Source organism: Misgurnus anguillicaudatus, chromosome 1 (genome assembly GCF_027580225.2).
Source record: "Misgurnus anguillicaudatus chromosome 1, ASM2758022v2, whole genome shotgun sequence".
NCBI classification, from domain to species: domain Eukaryota; kingdom Metazoa; phylum Chordata; class Actinopteri; order Cypriniformes; family Cobitidae; genus Misgurnus; species Misgurnus anguillicaudatus.
Window position 1 is genome coordinate 13,760,080 of NC_073337.2, and position 22,105 is coordinate 13,782,184.

Here is a 22,105-nt window from a genome sequence, read left to right on the forward strand (position 1 = left end):
GTCGCCCTCTTGTGTTTGATTTAATGAAGATCCGAAAATCTTACACATTCTTATTACTGAATACAAAAGTGTTATGGTGTCTTGTTGCTTTAATGAAAATAAAAACGTCTCTGTTTAAGTTTTAATTAGTAAATACATCACTCATAATTTAAGATGAAGCTACCCAAGGCTTAAAAGATGTAGGGAAAATGCTTCATGTAACCTCTTAACATCTCAATCAGTTGATCCAGTATTATTTAGTAAAAGTGTAGTAACCATGTTTGTTCAGTGTATTGTTTTACTATACAGACCCGTCACAAAGGGGGGCATTAGGGGACAGTGTCTCCCCAGATGATATAGCATGCCCCCTAATCGAATTGTGATTAGGCAAATCCAGTGGTGCATGGAGAAGTGGGTATACTCTTAATTCATGCCCCCATTTTTTAAAGTAGAAGTGGGTATACCCCATGCCATCTAATAAAGAAGTGGGTATAGTATTTCGTATACCTGCGTATACCCTGCACTACACCACTGGGCAAATCTATTTAAGACAAAATATGTGTTATGTGAACTTGCACTTTTTAATACCAATTTTACAGGCTCTCTTTAGCCGTATTTACATTTGGCATTTAGCAGACACTTTTATCCAAAGTGCAAAACAAAAAATAGGTCACAGAAACTAATTATTTCTACAATGGTAACTTTAAATAATGCATCTTTCCAATATAAATCAAATAATTTAACACATTATTACACAAAACGTAATATAAAACATAAACAATTATATTTATAAATGATTAATAAAAACATCCCCCAAACATCCCTAAATATTTTCACAGACTCACCACATTATTTATTTCAATACAACATGCAATGACAAGTTGCCAGGAGCTTACCTTTCAATATATTTTAAGTATTGATCACATCACCATTTTTTTGTTGTAAAGGTGCTATTAACATGCAATTTTCACCAGATGTTTGTAACAACCATGCAATCAACACATGCAAAGAAATCAAATCATATGTCCATAAATTAAGTTGTGTGTAAATGACACAGGAAAAAAAATGGACCCCTGAAGAAAAAGAGGTGCAAAAAGGCATGGAAAGCCAAAACAGTCAGTAATAAAAAAGCAATCCTGCCTCTTGTCAGTGCAAATAATAACAGCTGGTTCATTCCCAACTTTCTTTCTTACTTTCTTTATTCTTCATGCCATTCCAGCATCTATGGCTGTATTTAGGGCTGGGCGATTTGACCTAAAATCAAAACCTCGGTTAATCTAACATTTGACATCGGTTACGATTAATAAACGATTATTTTTTTGCCTCATAGTTCACTGACAAGGTTGGACAGTTTAGGGCACACCTTAAATCAGCCTGCAATGCAATTATTCACATTTTTCCCAAAATAACTGCATTACTGAAAAATATTAAATAGACTTAACTCTATGCAGATGTTGCATGTCATTATGTACAATTGATGAAACTTTCAGAATGGGAAGTTATGAACCAAAGAATCATACAACCCCCAGCCCCATGACTAATTATAGACATCAGATACATACATAATAAGTTGTATCCAGATAGCATATTGTAATGAGATGAGTAGGGCAAAATACATACTTGGACTGTATCCTTTACACGTTTCTTGTATTCGATCCATTTTTTCTTAACTGGGCACTGATGTCTAAGACATTTATTCTCATCTGTTATGCTTTTGGTGTTAATGTAGACTAGAAGTTCTCCCGTTCTCTCTCTCCGTCATCTCTGAAGTGTCTAATTAAACTCACGCGGGCGCGTCTTTTCGCGGTTTTGAGTGAGTGAGATGTGATGACATTACCCGGGCTGCTTAGAGACCCATCGGTAGATTAAACTGAGCGCGTGTGCGGTAAAAACCCGATCGCGCATTCCGTATTTTTGTCACAGGTGCCTGCACATTCGCGAGTACTTCTTAAAAAAAAGTACTGTGCTTCTTTTGGGCACTAGATGATCCTGCTGCTCAGTTAAATACGGAGCCCGTAAGGGGTCACTTTGGTGTATTTTTTTAGACCACACTATTGCGTTCCCACGCAATACTTTTGCGTTCCCACGCAATACTTTTGCGTTCCCACGCAATACTTTTGCGTTCCCACGCAAGACTTTTGCGTTCCCTCGCAATACTTTTTGCGTTCCCTCGCAATACTTTTGCGTTCCCTCGCAATACTTTTTGCGTTCCCTCGCAAAACTTTTGCGTTACCCCGAGAAACCTTTTGCGTTCGCTTGCAAAAAGAGAATACTGTTTTCTCGAGAAAGCACAGCGCTTCACAGCGTCACCTGAGGCAGTTCATTAGGCAATGGCATCATTGATGCCCACTGTTTGAAGATATGATATAACTACTGTTATTAAAGAATTATACAGTATTTCTTTGTATTTAAGTCCAAGTTCAAATGAACAGTGGCATGTAAGACTAGTCCCGCACACCTAGTTCACTCCAAAATGGTCTAGTATTGTCACTTAACTTATGCTGCTTGACTTCTCAGCATAAAGATCATTATTAAATTCATATTAAATATTTCAAATTTAGAAATAGGCTACCCCATGCCATCTAATAAAGAAGTGGGTACTCCGTGTGTGCCGTGTACCCAGCACTACACCATATGGCATCATTGATGTCCGCTGTTAATAGATATATAACTACTGTTATTAAATAATTATATTGTATTTCTTTGTACTTAAGTCCAAGTTCAAAATAAAACTCTATAAACCTCTCCATTGTGAAATGGTTTATATACATTTACAATGGAGCGGTTTATAGAGTTTTATTTTGAACTTGGACATAAATACAAAAAATACAATATAATTATTTAATAACAAAGTTATATATCTAACAGCGTACATCAATGATGCCATATGGCCCGGCGTTGCATTGCCCCTCGGATCTGATTTGTACCCCCTCTGTTTCATTTTTGTATTCATGGTTAAAATGTTCAACCTTTTGATTTAAATAATAATTTAACCCTATCCCCATATGGGATTTAAAATGTTCAGTGACATTACTGTCAGATTCAAACGTCTTTCGCGCTGAGCCAGACGGACGAGCTCAGCGCTGTCATATAGCAACATGCAGTGTTTTCAAGCTCATAATGTTTATTTTAGATTTCAGACATTTAAATACACATAAGAACTGGTAAAACAATAGCCTACATTTAGTTTGTAAAATACACACTGATGTCTGTGGAAGCAGCAATACAAATCTATTCAAATAAGATAGTAATTTGCAAATAATAAATAAATATTATTTTCAAATAATAATAACAATTTGCCGACGTATCAGACAGTGGAAGTATAAAGTTTACTTTATTGTTATAAAGGCTATAATGAAAAGACGGGGATGCGCTTCTCCCTTGCGAAAAATAAGCGTGCTTAAATGTAATTTTATAAAGTGTACTTATTACATAAATATAATATACTTTAATACAGTTAAGTGTGAATTAAATGCAATCTTTTCGGCGCACTGAATGCACATTAAATGTAATTAATTTCAAATATATCATATATTAAGTTGAAATAAACTGTAATAAGTTGCCATTAAGAGTTAACTTAATTGTTACTTTATTACAACTTTATATCTACTTTCATAATTGCTTCTAGTGTTTTTACAATATAGGCTACTTAAAGTGCACTACACAATATAATGACATGAAATTAATGTGACTTAAAATACACTTTAATGTCGGTTAACAATAAACTTAAGTGTGGATTAAATCCGATGTTTTCAGCAAAATGAATACAAATTAAGTGTAATTAATTTCAAATGTATCACATATTAAGTTGAAAATAAAACCAATAAGTTGCCCATTAAGAGTGCTTTTTTGCAACAACTTATGTGGGTCTTTAATACAACTTTATATTTACTTTCATAATTGCTTCTAGTGTTTTTAAAATATAGTTAAAGTGCACTATTCAATCTGCTGTCAAGCAATTAATGTGAAATTAAAAATAAGTTAAAGTATATAACAGTACATTTAATTATTAATAAAATGTAATGTTTCAAATACAAATTTGCCAAATAAATTCAAAAATATAAAATTAAATTCAATCAGTTGAACTGTGATTTCAGTGCAGTAAAGCGATTTCAATGCATCTTTCTACAGTATGTACTTTAACTACTTGTATGTACTTCTCAAAATACTGAAAAACAAATCTAGTTAATTAAATACGTATTCATTTCAGTTTAATGCATTACAAACAAACAAAAACCACAATGCTTACACTGACAATAAAACAGGGCTGGGTTTCCCGATAACGATTGAACTTAGCACTTAAGAGCGCTTTCTACGAGCTACTTAACAAACATTCGTTGTTCATTTACGTGCGTTTCCCAAAGATGCACGTGAAACGATCGCTCGCAGCTGGGTTTTAAGTGCTACTTACGAGTCGCTATCCATTTGTCAAGTGCTGAAATGTCACCAATAGAATGACTCGAATTCGTAGCAGAAGTTTGTTTAGGCTAATGATCTTTAGCCGATGTGCACTAATATTTTTAATAATATATTTTCATTATTGTTCAATGACTTTTTAAATGTTTTAATAATTTATTAAATATTCTTTTCCGTATTTAGTTAGGACTCGTCCCACTGCGAAATGCCTTCTGCGTTTTAGATTATTAATATTATTTGCTGTTTATTATCTATGTTTATTTATTATTATGGATTATTGCATTGTACCGTAAATATTTATTTGGTTTCTTTAATTAGATGCAATTTCCCTTCAAAACAATGTTTAGATGAATTATAGCAGCAATCGGTATGAACCATTTATCAATTTGGTATACCAACTTTATACAAAATACGTTTTCCTTCTTTATTAATTTATGTTTAGTCATTTAAATTTGATTTCTCATTTGAATTTTAAATATATTATATTATATATTTAATATTAAATAAACAAAGAAGAACCCAATAAATAAATAAACATTTAAAACATTACATTATCGTCATTGCAGGAGTGCAATTTGCTGGTTGTCCTGTAGGTGACATTGTAACTCTGTTGTCTTACGATGCACTTATTAGTGAACGATTACTCCAGAGCACTCGTAGATCTACGATGATTTTCAAGTGCAACTTAAGTTACGAAGCTTTTGGGAAACAGCCCGTAATTCTAAGATGATTCGTACGATCGTTTTTACGATCTACTTAGCCTTACGATGCTTTTGGGAAACCCGGCCCAGTTTGGTAGTCAAATAATTATGAATCGAATTTTTTGTTTTGCAAAAGTACATTTAATAAATGAATAATGAGTTGTATATGTCCAAACAAATACAAAAAATAAAAAAAAATAAAAAAAACTCTTAGTTTAATATTGTAAAATTAGAATCAAACAAGTATCAATATTGAATAATTGCATCCCTTAGAAAAAACAAACAAACTCAAAGTTATTGTTTTTTAACATTTTAACAGACAACAAAAAAGAACTGCATGAACTTTAAATTAACAAATCCTTTGGTAGGTCACTTCAGTCTAATTATCATTTATTAAATGTGTTTAGAAATATTGTCATGATAGTGTACTTTCTTTAAGTTAAACTTAAGAAAAGTGCACTTAAGTGTGTTAATAAATAGTGTCATTAAAGTGTATTCCATTTAAGTACATTAAGTGGTCTTTAATTTTAATTATATTATATTATCAGCAAGTGCACTTCTCAAAAAGTATACTCTTATTGTTTTAAGCACACAAAAGTACGCTTTCAATACACTTAAGCACGCTAATTTTTCACAAGGGCTGTCAAGCAGCTATTACATAACAGAGCGAGGCCGACGAACGTGCTCTTAAACAGGAAATAATATATGGAATTATTTGTGCATCTTTAAATAATTGTAAGAATACATTTCCTTTAAATATAATTTTTGTCATATAAAGTTTTAAGAGATAATAATGTCTTTTCCACTTTTATTGCTTAGACTTGTTAACGTGTTTTGCGCATTTACGAGTTTATTTCAGTAATATTGCTGTGTTTAAGGTAATAATAATACAATTTACATGTCAAGCTTCCTTATCCGTTTATTAATTTCATCAGGCTGTTGTGTTAAGTTATATGTAGATATTTATTGCCATATGAGACGTTCATTGCCGTTATATGAATACTCTCGTCTATTATTCAAATCGCAAAATAATGTGTGCATCTTTGAATAACTGTAAGAATACAGTTCCTTTGAATTTTTTTTTTAATATAAATAAAAACAAAATAAAGTTTTGATCAATAATAATGTTGTGAGGATATTGCCATTGCCGTGAATACTCTCGTCTACAATATGGATTATTACGCTGTTTAAATTTTGCTAGTGAGTTTCTGGTTACCTGTGCAGTTGCATATGGAGTGTTTTATGGAGCGCTTCATATAAAAAATATGTCGTTCCAAAGCGAGATCTCAATGTGTATTATTCATTGATGGTATAAATTAAGCCCCCAACAATTTCAAATGCCCCCTCAGTCATTTCATCCTGCAGCCGGGCCTATAGGCACCTTATTACATTTTATTTCAACTTAATATGTTTGAAATTAGTTGCATTTGGTGTGCGTTCGGTGCGCCGAGGATGTTGTATTTGGTTCACATTTAAGTGTATTTGGGTTTGTTATATTTGTGTAAAAGGTGCACTTTATGGAAGTACAGATTTGGGCACGCTTGTTTTTCGCGGGGGGGGTGCGCATCCCCGTCTTTCAAACATGTATCATTATAACCTTTAAAACCATAAAGTAAACTTTATACTTCCACTGTGTTTGTCTGATACGTCGGCAAATTATTATTATTTGAAAATAATATTTATTTATTATTTGCAAATTCTTATTTGAATAGATTTGTATTGCTGCTTCCACAGACATCAGTGTGTATTTTACAAACTAAATGTAGGCTATTGTTTTACAGGTGCTTATGTGTATTTAAATGTCTGATATCTAAAATAAACATTATGAGGTTGAAAACAGTGCATAGTGTTGCTATATGATAGCGCTGAGCTCGTCCGTCTGGCTCAGCGCGAAAGACGTTTGAATCTGACAGTAATGTCACTGAACATTTTAAATCCCATATGGGGATAGGGTTAAATTATTATTTAAATCAAAAGGTTGAACATTTTAACCATGAATACAAAAATGCACAAACCAGATCTGAGGGGGCAATGCAACGCCGGGCCATATGGCATCCTTGATGTCCGCTGTTAGTAGATATATAACTTTGTTATTAAATAATTATATTGTATTTTTTGTATTTATGTCCAAGTTCAAAATAAAACTCTATAAACCGCTCCATTGTGAATGAATAAACCATTTCAGAATGGAGAGGTTTATAGAGTTTTATTTTGAACTTGGACTTAAATACAAAGAAATACAATATAATTATTTAATAACAGTAGTTATATATCTACTAACAGCGGACATCAATGATGCCATATGGTGTAGTGCTGGGTACACGGCACGCACGGAGTACCCACTTCTTTATTAGATGGCATGGGGTAGCCTATTTCTAAATTTGAAATAATATTTTATATTAATTTAATAATGATCTTTATGCTGAGAAGTCAAGCAGCATAAGTTAAGTGACAATACTAGACCATTTTGGAGTGAATTAAATATGCAAGACTAGTCTTGCATGCCGCTGTTCATTTGAACTTGGACTTAAATACAAAGAAATACTGTATAATTCTTTAATAACAGTAGTTATATATCATATCTTCAAACAGTGGGCATCAATGATGCCAATGCCTAATGAACTGCCTCATGTGACGCTGTGAAGCGCGGTGCTTTCTCGCGAAAACAGTATTCTCTTTTTGCGAGCGAACGCAAAAGGTTTCTCGGGGGAACGCAAAAGTTTTGCGAGGGAACGCAAAAAGTATTGCGAGGGAACGCAAAAGTATTGCGAGGGAACGCAAAAAGTATTGCGAGGGAACGCAAAAAGTATTGCGTGGGAACGCAAAAGTATTGCGTGGGAACGCAAAAGTATTGCGTGGGAACGCAATAGTGTGGTCTAAAAATATTCACCAAAGTGTCCCCTTACGGGCTCCGTAGTTAAACAGTGTTTGAGTTCTCCTCCATGTTTCGCTGTGCCACTGACAGGACGGGGCGGAGTTACGCAACATCACACGCAGCAGTTTGTTTTTAAAGGAAAAGTATTAACAGGATTCAAAACCGAAATAACCGACATGATAAAATAATGTCGGTTAGAGGTTCTGAATTTCGGTTTCGGTTATTTTTCGATTAATCGCCCAGCCCTAGCTGTATTCATGGTGAGAACTAGTTAATCCATATAAATTGATCTACACAAGTTAATCCATACACAGGTTAGGAGAGGGTCAATTTGGTATCTCCAATTTACCAAATTGTTTTTGACCTGTGGAAGGAAACATGAGTGGAAATACTTAAATTACCAGCTGTTTAAATTATATAAGATGGTTAAGCATTATTGTGGGTTTATATCATCAGTGATTCCTTTTGCACAGATGCATATGCGGTCTTAAAATAAAATTTGGGTGGTTTTGTCATCATCAGCTCAAGCTTAAGAGAAAACTCACGCAAAAGTCTATGAAATAAAGTTCAAAGGGGATTTCACTCTGGGACCTGCAGCCATTAGCTATTTTAATGGCGAGTTCAGACATGCTACAATACTGCAAAAACAGTTTACTATATCAAGCTTTTATATTCCTGTTGTAATTTTTTTGTCCAACATTCCCAAATTTTCTGTGCATGTCCTTAAATTCATTGTTTATAATGCCAACTTGAACTTAAAATATTTTTAACAGAAAATTACATTGTGTCTTCCATATTTTTTTTTTCACAAAAAAGGATTTGATAATACTCTAGTGATTGTATGTTATACAGTGTTGTTAATGTTACCATTCAAGTTGGATTTCAGCTTTAATGTACTTTTTATAAACAAAGTAGCTAATATTGTCATAGCAGCAGCAGGAACTTAAGACCCACCTACAGTAGCCTTCATACCTGAAGTATTACTGTCAATTCCACACTGTTGATTTGGGAAGGACTGGATAGGCGAGACTACACAACAGCTCTTCTTTAAAGCATAAAAATTGAATTTGGTTTGCATCAGAAGAATGGCAGGTAAGCGTTTGTATGTCTGTGTGTGCGAGTAGTAAAAGTTATTTGAAATGGATATGTAAAAAGTAAAGACGGAAGTTAAATTCAATCTGGTGTCCGCGTGGTTTAATCCGAAACTAGATAATTTAAGAAATGTTATAACATTGGCGACGACGATGTTAATATAAGGACTAACTCGTTAGTTAAATCTGAAAGTGAGTTAAATTCGCGTCACACGTTTTTTTTTTTTTTGAAAAGTTTAACGGAGATAGACTGCGTGCGTAAAAGATGGATGGTACCGTCCCCAAGTTCGAGTCTAAAAGCGATCCAGCCACGTTGGTCCCACGGTGGACAAGATGGCTAAATGCTTTTGAACTCTTTGCCGATGGAAAGGGTTTGATCCTGACTAAAAAGCGATGCTACAAAACAAAGAAGGAGGGCTTTGCTTTTACAACATGCTGGGACAGATGTGCAGGATATTTTCTCCCGACACGGAAGGGGGCAACAAGAATTCGCGCGAGCAGAATCATGCATAGCCTACTTTTTGTGCCTCAGGTAAACACGGCATTCGCAAGACTAAAGCAGAAAATAGGACAGACTGCACAGCAAGGCAGCATTTGAGAGCTTTTGGATGCAGCCAATAGCCGTTTCTCAATGTCAAGGATACTTCCTTGGCAGGACTAGTCCTTACAAGTCACTTCCTTCTATGGAAGCATATGGGTAGCAAAATTCAATTTAGAATGTAATATGCAATATGACAATGCAATATGTAAAATGACAATGCATTTCTGTATTTAAGTTTACATTTTCCATGCATGTATGTGCAATCCTTGGTGCAAAATAGAAATGAAAATGTAATACTTTAATTTGGATGGTACCGTCCCCAAGTTCGAGTCTAAAAGCGATCCAGCCACGTTGGTCCCACGGTGGACAAGATGGCTAAATGCTTTTGAACTCTTTGCCGATGGAAAGGGATGGATGGTACCGTCCCCAAGTTCGAGTCTAAAAGCGATCCAGCCACGTTGGTCCCACGGTGGACAAGATGGCTAAATGCTTTTGAACTCTTTGCCGATGGAAAGGGTTTGATCCTGACTAAAAAGCGATGCTACAAAACAAAGAAGGAGGGCTTTGCTTTTACAACATGCTGGGACAGATGTGCAGGATATTTTCTCCCGACACGGAAGGGGGCAACAAGAATTCGCGCGAGCAGAATCATGCATAGCCTACTTTTTGTGCCTCAGGTAAACACGGCATTCGCAAGACTAAAGCAGAAAATAGGACAGACTGCACAGCAAGGCAGCATTTGAGAGCTTTTGGATGCAGCCAATAGCCGTTTCTCAATGTCAAGGATACTTCCTTGGCAGGACTAGTCCTTACAAGTCACTTCCTTCTATGGAAGCATATGGGTAGCAAAATTCAATTTAGAATGTAATATGCAATATGACAATGCAATATGTAAAATGACAATGCATTTCTGTATTTAAGTTTACATTTTCCATGCATGTATGTGCAATCCTTGGTGCAAAATAGAAATGAAAATGTAATACTTTAATTTACATTTTCCATTTTCTACAGCCCTGTTTTAAATACATATTTTAATGCTTTAGAAGTTGCAAAATTAAAATGGAAATGTATTACCCGAACTGATATAATGTGATTCACATTGTCAAGCAAAAACTGTAGCAAAATTATCATTTAAATGTAAATTTCCCTAAATGCATTTACATTTACGGATGGGAAACTTGGGATTGCATTTTCATTTACACAGCGTGCAATGGATATAGCAAAATTAAATTGGAAATGTATTAGCTGGTTTGATAAGATGTGCTTTACATAGTCAAGCAAAAACTGCAGCAAAATGATCGCCCAAATGAAATTTTCCCCAAACGCATCCACATCCACGGGTGGGAAACCTGGGATTGCATTTTCATTTACATAGCGCGCAACGGATGTAGCAAAATTCAATTGAAAATGCATTCCGAGTTGACCACGCCCCCGCCCTGTGAATCACTGCGTCAAGGCGGGGCCAGTAACAACTTCCATTGCCTGGCCTCTCACGTGGGAAACATGGCGGCAGCAGGGCTGATTGAGAGTGTTATTCGCTGACCGAAGCATAAACAGAGAAATATTAGTATTTATGGAGATTATTACGTGTCTGGTGACAGAACTACAGCGTTGTTTGATCCTCTCACCGAATTGTCTGCATTATCAGACGCCAGTTCACCTCGCACGGTCCTGTGGCTGCCTTTCGTGCCTTCGCATTCAAGTAGCGTGGCAATCGGGATAGTCGGGACTTTTCCCGGTGGACTGGCAGTGTTTTGAGGCTGCGAACGCCGGTCTGATAGTAGTTATACATTGCGAGTTAGCAACACAATCTGGCAGCCTGATGTGCGTCCGATTCCCGCTGGTCAAACTCTGCAGCCTTTTTGCTCAACACAGTATATGAAAAAAAAGTGCTTAACCCGTTCGGCAGGTCCATAGGATTTACAAAAATACAGGGATCAGTGAGCGACCCCTCATCAAATGGTATAACGTTAGTCTGTTGGCCTTTGATGTGTTTATTGCAGTATGTATGCGGTTAGATTTGTCAAGCAGCCGCTTTGTGCTTTCACAATCCGTTTGCGCGCTGCAGCTGCTGACCGCTGCTTTTGACTATAAAAAATATCGTGTGATTGACAAAAGCGCAAAAACAATATAACAAATCATCTTTTTTTTCACAAAACAATATACTTTAGATATTATTTGATAGACTAGTAAGTGTGGATTAATGATGTTTAAAATAGCCTGGTGGTCAGGAAATTAATGGATCAAATCAGCAAATTTGCAAAAGTTTTTTTTTCGCCACGTATCATAAATAAAAATGAGCAGTGTAACTTTAAAGTATACCACATTATATTTCCTACGTATATATAATTTCCACATTATAGACGAGAGTATTCAACGGCAATAAACGTCTCATATGGCCATTAATATTTTCACAACATTATTATTTCTAAAACGTTTACAAAATTATTTTCAAAGGAACTGTATTCTTACAGTTATTCAAAGATGCACACATTATTCCGCATATGACTTGATATTGACTTAACATAACAGCATCATTAAATGAATAAACAGAGAAGGAAGCAGGATTGATGTAAATTGTATTATTATAAAACAGCAATATTACTGAAATAAACCCTTGAGGTCAAACACGCTTAAAACCACACTAACAGGTCAAAATAAACAATATAACAGTGGAAAAAACATTATGATCTCTCAACACTTTATATGACAAACAATATATTTAATGGAAATATTCCTACAGTATTCAAATATGCACACATAATTCCATTTATTACTTCCTGTTTATGAGCATGTTTGTCTGCGCTCTGTTAGGTGCGCATCCCTGTCTTCCAAACAGGTATCATTTTGTATAGTTCCTTATAATTAGCCATGATTTTATTATTGTGAAAATTGTTTTTTTGGCAGATTTTACGGTTTGTATTACTCTGTTTTTTTTTTTTTGACCACCGAGGGCCTACAGATGTTTCCCCCGTGAACACCTCATCACAGTTCAAACAAACCCCGACTGTTACATGCATGCACTTATAAAAACATTGAAAACATTGTTCAAATCTTTTTTAATTATTTTAAAATACAGAAAACGGCGCCAAAACCCCTCAAAAAAGTAGACAGACTGAACTTCGACATAAATACCTTCTAAGTTTGAAATGTTTTGTGAAGAAGAAGAACCATTATCTGTTCCGGTAAAATTCACCTGAAAAGTCCGCTCCCCTTCTCACTCTCATAATGGGAGAGGGAGGGTGTTGCTGCGCCGAGTCGAAGTACTCACAAAAGTGCTATTACGCCATAAAATATAGTTACTCTTTTAAATCCGCTTAGAAAAACGCTACGTTTTATTTTGTACCACCAAACTTGCTCGTATAACTACTCGTCTTAAATAGGAAAAACGTTGATGTGTTTGGTCACTTCTAACTTTATCTCTAAATGGTACAATTGAATGAATGGGGTTAAGCTAAATGCCATCGAAGCGTCGCAGCGCACTCCAGCACTTACGTGCACGCACACAGATGATAGAGGGATGTATCAACAATTCTTAGTTAAGGTAATAATATATTTTAATATTGAAAATGAGTAGACTATTCCTTTAAGTGTACGCATTGAAAAAAGATAGGTATGCATTAATTTGTCTAAGTTGAGGTTAGAACATAGTAAAATATTGAAAAACTGTGGTGTTTTCCTTTAAAAGTACATTTATTTTACTCAAGTAAATTAACAAAGTAAATCCTTGGTTCCTACCACCTCTCCTAGACAGGATCCTGACAACTATATTGCAATAAATTAAGTTCTAAGTTTTATTTTGTGTTCTTATGTTATGAGGCGGTTTTCCAGACAGGGCTTTGATATATCTTAACATATAGGCCTATTAGAGAAACAGTTTTGTCTCAAGATACACACCGGTAATTGTTTTTTTGTAACGTTTCTTTGTAAAAACTACTGAAACATCCTAATATAATTTTTCAGTAGTAACATTATATTACATCACATTATATTATATTGATGACAATAATTATTTAACTTTATTCAATATTCTAGATCAAACATTGAAAAACCTTCGAGTTGAATTGGTGCAGTGTATGACCGAGGCAGTCATCAAGGATTTGGTGGATGATCTTGTTGGTTGTAAAGTATTGAGCAGTAGCGAGACTGAAGAAATACTGCTACCGACCAAACCCCGATCTGATCATGCTCGCGGCCTGATTGACAGTGTGAAAGTGAAGGGAAAGATCGCGAGTGAAAAGATGTTACGCCTTTTGGAAACCCGCGACAAAGCTCTTTACGACAACCTGAACATTAGCAGCCTTTTGGAAGCTCTGAATAGTGGAGAAGCGACCTCTAGTGGCCGGAATGTGACGTCAGGTCAGAAGACTAAAAAAGATGATTATTAACAACATTTACAAATGACAGCAATTGTTTTTAAATGAAATTGTTTTGTTATGAAAACAGCTGTATTTTTAAGAACTATGCCTAAGAACTGTTAATAGATTTCTCTGTAATTCTCAAACAGTATGATCTTCGATAACTAACGCATAATAATAATAAAGATCTAAGACTAAGTGAAATGGTGGAGTGGATTATTTAATATTTTTATTAACCTTTTTTTCAGGTGAACGAAAATCTTCTAGGGAAGCTGAGCAGGTTAATGAAAGACCTTATCATGTTTACACTTTTAATTCTTACACATTTACTACAAACATTTAACAGCTTATAATTTGAAAGTATATTTGCTGTTTTTTTCTAAAAGGGTGAGTACAAAATGGACAGTACTCCACGTGGACTTTGTGTTATTATTAACAATAAGAACTTCAAAACCCCTAAAAAGGACCGTGTTGGATCCGAATGTGATGTTGGTAGGTAGTCTAGAGTAAACCATAATAGGCTAACATTAGAGTTTTAATGGTCATTTACATGTATTTATTTAGCAGTATTTATTTACTTAAAGGCGGAGTCCATGATGTTTGAAAGCCAATGTTGATATTTGAAATCACCTAAACAAACACGCCCCTACCCCAATAGAATCTGGACCTTCTGTTGATAGACCCGCCCCACACATACGCAACCCGGCATTTGATTTGATTTGATTGGCTATAAGTGTGTTTTGGTAGTCGGCCCGTCTCCTTTTCCAAACCGTTTTTCAAACATCGTGGACTCCGCCTTTAATACCTACAAAACATATCAGTATTTCAAAAACATTTTTATATGATCCTTTATATTCATATTTTTATGCACATTTATTGGAATGGGGTCATTTGTATCAATTCATTTTAAGCTTTTTTTAAATATAATTTCAATTTTAAATGCATTTATTATTTATTAATAAGCATGTATGGATATTGAAGCATATTTTGAACATTTGTTACATTTTAAGTGCAAATTCAAACACTATGGCAGGTCATTGTAAAAAATGCTGGGAAAGAATCCAGTGTTGTAAAAATGAAACTCCTCTGTCATTTTCAGACTCTCTGCAGGATGCGTTTAAATTTTTGGGCTTTACGGTGAAGACACACCAAAATCTGAGTGCAGATGAAATGAAAACACTTATGACACAATACAGTAAGGATGACCGTCATGGAGACTGCTTTGTCTGCTGTGTGTCAAGTCATGGAAACCAATGTGGTATCATTGGTATAGATGAGAAAACTTGTCCTCTGAAGGACATCACATCACCATTTAATGGAGTCAACTGTTCCTCACTTATTGGCAAGCCAAAAGTGTTCTTCATTCAGGCATGCAGAGGTAAGGAGATGCAGAGGAAAGTTCAGGTTGAAGCAGATGATATGGGTGGTGAAGCAGATGATATGGGTGGTGAACCAGACCAGGAATTCGATAATGTACCGGATGAATACATTGCCAGTGATTCAGATTTTCTGATTGTCATGTCTACTGTGGAGGGATATTTTTCACTGAGAAATAAAGTGTATGGCTCATGGTTCATAGAGTCCCTTTGCAGGCATTTAAAGGATGGAAGCAAACGGTAGGCGCACAAATTATATAAGTTACGTTGGGAAGGGAGGCTAACCTGTTCATCTTTTAAAAAGCTGTTGTTTTGTCTTTTTTATAGGGGCCAGGACATCTTAAAGATCCTCACTACTGTCAATAATGATGTAAGCAGCAGAGAGGGCACCATTAAGATTAATAAGAAGAGAATTGATGCCAAGATGGTTCCGGAGCCCCATTTCACTTTGAGGAAAACTCTTATTTTCAGAGTTCCTGAGGTTAGACTCATTATTTATTTTTTTATTATTCAAGGCAATATGGAAGCTATTTTTGGTCTTTTTTAAATTAATTAATTAAATAAAAAAAAATTAAATCGCAAAATATGTCCCAAATTTGAAAATTAAATGCTAAATTAAAATTAAAACATTAAATTAAATTTGTTTGTTCCTCCTTTGAAATGTAAACAATGTACGTGAATCTCGCACGCGTCAGCTCGTACAGTCTAAATGTTGCTCGCTGCCCAGATCCATGCACAGAGGGTAGACGCACATTTCACCGGGACAACTACACCCAGGACTCGTGGGCCAGTACAATCGACACAGTAGCCTATCTGGACAGATGTGAAGCTAAGATCCAAACAGTCGCTAAGTTTGGCTAAGTGGGTCTAAAAGTCTCTAGATGTAGCAATAAGGCCGCTAAGTTGGCAACACAGTCGCTGAGTTGGCAACACTGCTTCAGCCAATCCCCTTTTTTTAAGTAAGCCCCACCCACTGATTAACATTGAATTTGCATACAAGTTGAAAATAAAAAATGAACACGAAAATGAAAACCAAAAAAACTGAACATAAAATTAAAACTAAACTTTACATTTTAATTTTGTCCCTATTATTGCTTGGGCATGAATAAAAAGCCTTTTAAAAATGTTTTTTTACAGATTCCTTTTCAAGTTTGGCTTTTTATTTTAATATTGGCTGTCTTGCCTCAAGATAAAATGGAAAATGAAATGTCAAATAATCAATTTTATTTTATTTTTCAATTTGGCCAGAATGATGCTTCATCAAGTTGAAAATGAAAAAAAAATGTAATTTAATGTATTAATTTTTATTTTAGCATTCAATATTCAAATTTGGGACATATTTTGCAATTACATTTTTTATTTTAATTAATTAAAAAAATACCAAAAATACCTTCCATAGGGGGCAACAGCCTTGGTATGATTTTGTTATCCTTACTCTGCATTCACACCAACCGCGGAAGAGGCGGCAAGCGCGGATGATTTACATGGTAAGTCCATGCAAACACGCGAGTAGCCATCCTGCGGCGCGGGGCGTTCCGCACGAATTGAGCGTTGCCGCGGGAAACGCGCGAGTTCAAAAATCTGAACTTTGGCGGAATTCCGCGCCGCGTTAACCAATCAGGAGCTTGCTGTAGTAGTGACGTGATTACAGGAAGCGAGCGGAGTGGTGTAGTCTCCGGGGAGTCGCAGAAGCCCCTCCCTTGACGCGGATTTCCGCGTGAAGTTCTCGAATGACTAGAATTTCACCCGCGGCTTTCACGCGAGAATGACGCGAGTGAACTCAAATATTCAAGCGGCCAACTACGCGCGAATAGTGCGTTTTTGCCGCCTCTTCCGCGGTTGGTGCGAACCCACAGTAAGGGTTTTGTGTTGTGAAAATATTTTTCAATTCAATCTATAGAAATACAAATATTTCTCCCCACATTCTTTAATCTCACACATGAAAAATTACCATTGCAGGGTCAGTCTACTCAAGAATGATACGCACCTCCATCTGTTACCTTCACTTAAAGAAGTCTTCACCCAAAACAAAGAATAACTTCACATTTGTGTCTGTTGTTATTATTGTGTTGTTGGTGGAAAAGAAGACTCATGTGTACACACTGTATAGGCAAAAGTGTTTTGTTTTGTTGTAGTTGTAGGCTTGACAGCATTGTGTTTTAGAGTTCTGTTGTAATATGTAACTTGGTCTACTTCAAATACAGTTTTTAATGTTTAGGTGAATGCCTGTTCCTTACATTTAAAAAAGTGTGCCCTCATGAAAACGAAATGCCCCCCATCTGTTTTGGCGACAGCCCTATTAGCATACTGTTACTAAAAACCTACTAGTTGTCCTCAGGATGTGATCCCCACTATTTTTCTTAAGCAAGTTTTTACGACTATTGGCCCGGATTTGTTGACTGTCATTAACAAATGTCTTTCCGTACCTGACTGCCTTAAACGTGGCTCTGTTTTACCTCTTCTGAAAAAATCTAATTTGAATCCTACAATTTTTAGTAATTTTTGTCCAATTTCTAATTTACCTTTCATTTCAAAAAACTTTTCGCCTTAAAAAACTTTTGCCTTTTTTAAATGATAACAATATACATGAGAAATTTCAATCTGGTTTTAAAGCTCACCACAGCACAGAATCGGCTCTCTTAAGAGTTATGAATGACATTTTGCTCTCCACTGACACTGGGCAGTCTGTAGCTTTGGTCTTGCTAGACCTCATCTCAGCATTTGACCTGGTTGATCATAACATTTTATTAACACGTATTGAAGCATGTGTGGGTTTTCGGGGTATGTACTCCAGTGGTTTCGCTCTTATTTATCAAATAGGAGTCTGCCTTGGGCACCATTCTTCTTCTGTTAAAAAGTTAAGTTCTGGTGTCCCTCAGGGATCTATTCTTGGCCCGGTACTGTTCAATCTCTATATGTTACCTTTGGGTTCTATTCTATGGATTATCTTTTCATTTATATGCTGATGACACACAAATCTATTTGCCTATAAAGCATGACGACAAACTTGCCTTTAAGTCTATATTAGAGTGTTTAGATGAACTGAAACTTTGGCTTGCTAGTAATTTCTTATGTCGTAATGAGAGCAAGTCTGAAATTATTTTGTTTGGTCCAAATGATCACAGCTCTCCTGATGTTGAACTTGACACTCTGTTACCTCGTAAAGCCAGTTGTTTTATTGCTTGATAAAAGCCTTAAGCTTGATAAGCAGATAGGTGCTGTGGTTAAGTCTTGTTGTTTTTATCAACTGCGCCTTATAGCAAAAGTTAAACCCTTTTTGTCTGATAAGAATCTTGAAACTGCATGCATTTATATCGTCCCTTCTTGATTATTGCAACTCTTTGTACATTGGTGCCTCTCAGTCTTGCATTTCACGACTACAGCTAGTTCAAAATGCTGCCGCCCGGCTCACGGTTCTACTTTCGCTTCATTAGTTACCTGTCAAGTACAGGATTGATTTTAAAGTTTTGCTATTTGTTTTTAAGTCTTTGCGGAATCAGGCACCATAGAACCTATCAGAACTTCTGCACCTGCCGTCTCAGTCTAGAGCTCTTAGATCTGGACATTCTGATTTATTGTTTGTACCTAGAACTAGACTCAAAAACAGGGAATGTCTCCCGGGCTACATAAAAACTGCCCAAACTCTTTCTATTTTTAAATCTGCCCTGAAAACTTACTTTTTTCTCATTGGCCTTTAATTTAATTTGATTCTCACTGTTATTTTTATTTCATATTTTTTATGTTAAATTGTTTTATCTATTTTGTTTCTCGTCCTTTACCATTGTAAAGCACTTTGGTCAATTTCTAATTGTTTTTAAATGTGCTATACAAATAAACTTGTATATTGTATACAAATGTCATGGGTAAAGGGTTTTATAATGACTCTTAGATCATGTGGTACCTTTGTCTTACAGCTTCGCTTTTTATTTTGAATTCAAATGAATTAAGTTCACATATCTATCATAAAGGACAGAAACTCCGTGTCTTTGGCAATTTCATTGATTTAATTATTGCTGTGATACAAGCTTTATCATATCTGGGAAAAGGTAAAAATGTTATTAGTAATGTATAAGTTCGGTATTTTACACTTAAAGCCCTGTTTTCAAGGTACGCCTCACACCCGTACATTCTTTCGTTGAGAGCTTGAATAATAGACACTCCAGGCCAGTTGGTGGCGATAACCCGCCTTTGCCAATTGCAAGAATACAAACAAAGTTCCCGGCGGCGGAGTAATACAGTACCTCACAGCACATCTAATACAGTCAATGGAGTTGGACAAAACTACGATAAAACCTGTTGGAATGTGTCTTTTGCAGCAATTTTTGTGTGAGCATATCAGTGAACACCCCTGACCACTCGCTGAGTTTCACGTCTTTGTAAACGAAAGTTTAATGCATTTTAGGAAGGATTGTTCCAGTGCACCTATATACCCATTGTAGAGGTTGGACGTGAAACAACAAACACCCAAAAATTCTGGGGACAGCATCATATGTCCAAATTTCAGTTAAAACCGTTCTATTTCATCATAAACAATCTGAAAACAGGGCTTTAAGTGTAAAATACCAAACTTGTCCTTTAATAAAGACATTGTTTTCCAAGATAACTAATTTGGGGAGTAAATGCACTGCACAAGAGCAGTAAGTAGCTTATCTTAGACATTACAAAGATGTATTTGACCACAGGTTTTGCAGCTGATCCTTGATCAGCGATTATAGTGTGATATTATAACATTGATTAACTTTTGGTAAATACTGTTAAGCACAGTTACTGTAGAGGGCAGTCTTCTGACTGAGATCCTTCAGTAGTTCTTTGGCTTCAATCTCCAGTCCATCAAGTTCCCCAGCTTTTACCACGAGAGTGTGCTGATTTTCTTCAAATGATCTCTCTAGCTCTGGATCACAGCAAAAAACATGAATGTAAGAAAAGAAATCAACCATAATAAACAAAAATAGGAATAACATCATGGTATTTAACTTGCCTCGTAGTCTTTGTAGTTTCTTGGTGGCATCTATTAATAGATCTTTTGCCTCCTGTCGGAGTTCCTCTGCCTTTTGACGGGCGTGTAAAACACTCGCACCATTTTGATCTATCAGAAGACTGACCCGTGCATAGTTACCCTGCACAAGTGACTCAAATTCCTAAAGAGTACGCAATACATAAATACAGGATTATTGTGATGCTAAATCCACTGTTCACATATAGGACATTTATAATAGTAATAATAAATAATATCATGTACTTAAGTTTGCATTTCATCCCAAAAATTATATTTTGTCACCATTTGCTCATCCTTATGTCATTCCCAATCCCAAATTACTTTCATAGTAGTTCATACAACATGAGTGTCCACTTAAAGAGTAACTAAACCCTAAACCAACTTTTTTTAATTAATGATCTGTAAGAATGATGCTTTATTAGTGCTGTTCATTGATTTTAGTAAGTTTTTTGACATTTGGATATAAAGTGTTTCAATACTACAATATATGGTGTAAAAACGTCTGAGTGCTGCCCTCTTCAGGTTGAACGGTGGCTACTGCAGTTGAATTTCCTATTGGATGTTGGGTCCAAAAAATACCTCGTGACGTAAGCAGGTTCAAACTCACCACGCCCTTGTTACGATCTCACCACACACTTTGTACGAGCTTAGTTCCTCCCCTCTATCTCCGTTGGGATCTGCCCACTTTTCTCGCATTTTTCAAATATTGCCAGTGGGTGGAGTCAGGCTCTGAACAGGGGTTTAGTTACGCTTTAATAAATGTGTTTGTTGGCACATTGTAGTGCTAATGTGGCTATCTATACCATTGTTTTACGGTGCGTGCACATCGTAAACGAATGTAACAATTTGCACGAGTAGTTTATACACAAAGCCTATGCAAAGATCAGGGTTCCGACACCTTAGTTAACTTCAAATTCAAGGACCATTCAAGGACTTTCCAGGTCCAATACCCTCAAATTCAAGGACTAAATGTGGGGACACAGTTCAAGTGAGAGCAAGGTTACATTGTGTTACCTTTTAAGATACATTGTTACAGTTCCCTTTAGAGGTGACACTTCGGGAATGTGTCAGAATGTGTATATCAAATTCAAGCAACGGTGAGGCATAACGACAAAGACAGGGTGACGTGGGCGCCAGGAAGTATATCGCTATCTGAAATATTGCCAAAGACGGCGTTACAGGGACGCAGGAAGTATGGCAAGGGAGACGCAACGTCTCGTTTCCTTCTCAGGGAACAACAGTTACATACGTAACCCAAGACGTTTTTATGTGTCACAACTATGCAAAAAAGCATTTTGGTATGAATCAACATTCGCATATAGAAGATATAAGCATTTAAAGTGAACAGTTTCACGTGTGCTTAAAAAGTCTAGAATTTCTATGATTTTATCCTACACTACACAGGGAATAATAATAATAAACTTCTTGCATAAAATGATTCAAGCACTTTCAATGACCTGTATCTATGTAGTTTATTTTTAAAAACTTCCCAGGACCTTGAGTTTTTTCCCCCAGATTCACAAACTTTCACGGATTTCAATGACCCGTGGGAACCCTAAAAGATGTAAATGATGCGAAATGGGCGGAGCAAATGCTGCAAACATGCGCTATTCGCCTCAAATGCATTTGAAAAATATTCAAGCAGAAAATTTTGAGTAGATCGAGATCAAGGGACGTGATGCTTCACATTTGGTGTTTAAGCAGCATCATATTTTAAACAAAAATTGTATGTATAAATTATGAACAGCTAGATTGGTAAAAAAGCAGGGAGT

The 22,105-nt window shown here is 35.9% G+C and overlaps 2 protein-coding genes across 2 annotated transcripts in view; one reads left to right on the forward strand and one right to left on the reverse strand.

Moving 5' to 3' along the window:
- The first annotated feature begins 8,659 nt into the window (after positions 1-8,659).
- Positions 8,660-19,409, forward strand: LOC129432002 (caspase-3-like). Its single transcript, XM_055190132.2, has 7 exons — positions 8,660-9,063; positions 13,639-13,962; positions 14,210-14,241; positions 14,348-14,453; positions 15,061-15,577; positions 15,665-15,818; positions 17,297-19,409. Exons 1-7 carry the CDS (start codon positions 9,057-9,059, stop codon positions 17,315-17,317), a joined length of 1,161 nt encoding a protein of 386 aa, XP_055046107.2. The 5' UTR covers positions 8,660-9,056; the 3' UTR covers positions 17,318-19,409.
- A 276-nt stretch (positions 19,410-19,685) lies between these two features.
- Positions 19,686-22,105, reverse strand: part of lamb1b (laminin, beta 1b) — a 34,616-nt gene continuing 32,196 nt past the window's right edge. The window contains exons 31-32 of the mRNA XM_073866839.1: positions 20,316-20,475; positions 19,686-20,228 (exon numbers count right to left, since the gene is read on the reverse strand). Coding sequence (XP_073722940.1) covers positions 20,092-20,228; positions 20,316-20,475 — 297 coding nt within the window. The 3' untranslated portion in view covers positions 19,686-20,091. The remainder of the gene's footprint in view (positions 20,229-20,315; positions 20,476-22,105) is intronic.

Coding starts and splice junctions, on each gene's coding strand:
- LOC129432002 (XM_055190132.2), top strand. Junction 13,963..14,209: donor TGGCCGGAATGTGACGTCAG/GTCAGAAGACTA, acceptor CCTTTTTTTCAG/GTGAACGAAAATCTTCTAGG. Junction 15,578..15,664: donor TTAAAGGATGGAAGCAAACG/GTAGGCGCACAA, acceptor TCTTTTTTATAG/GGGCCAGGACATCTTAAAGA.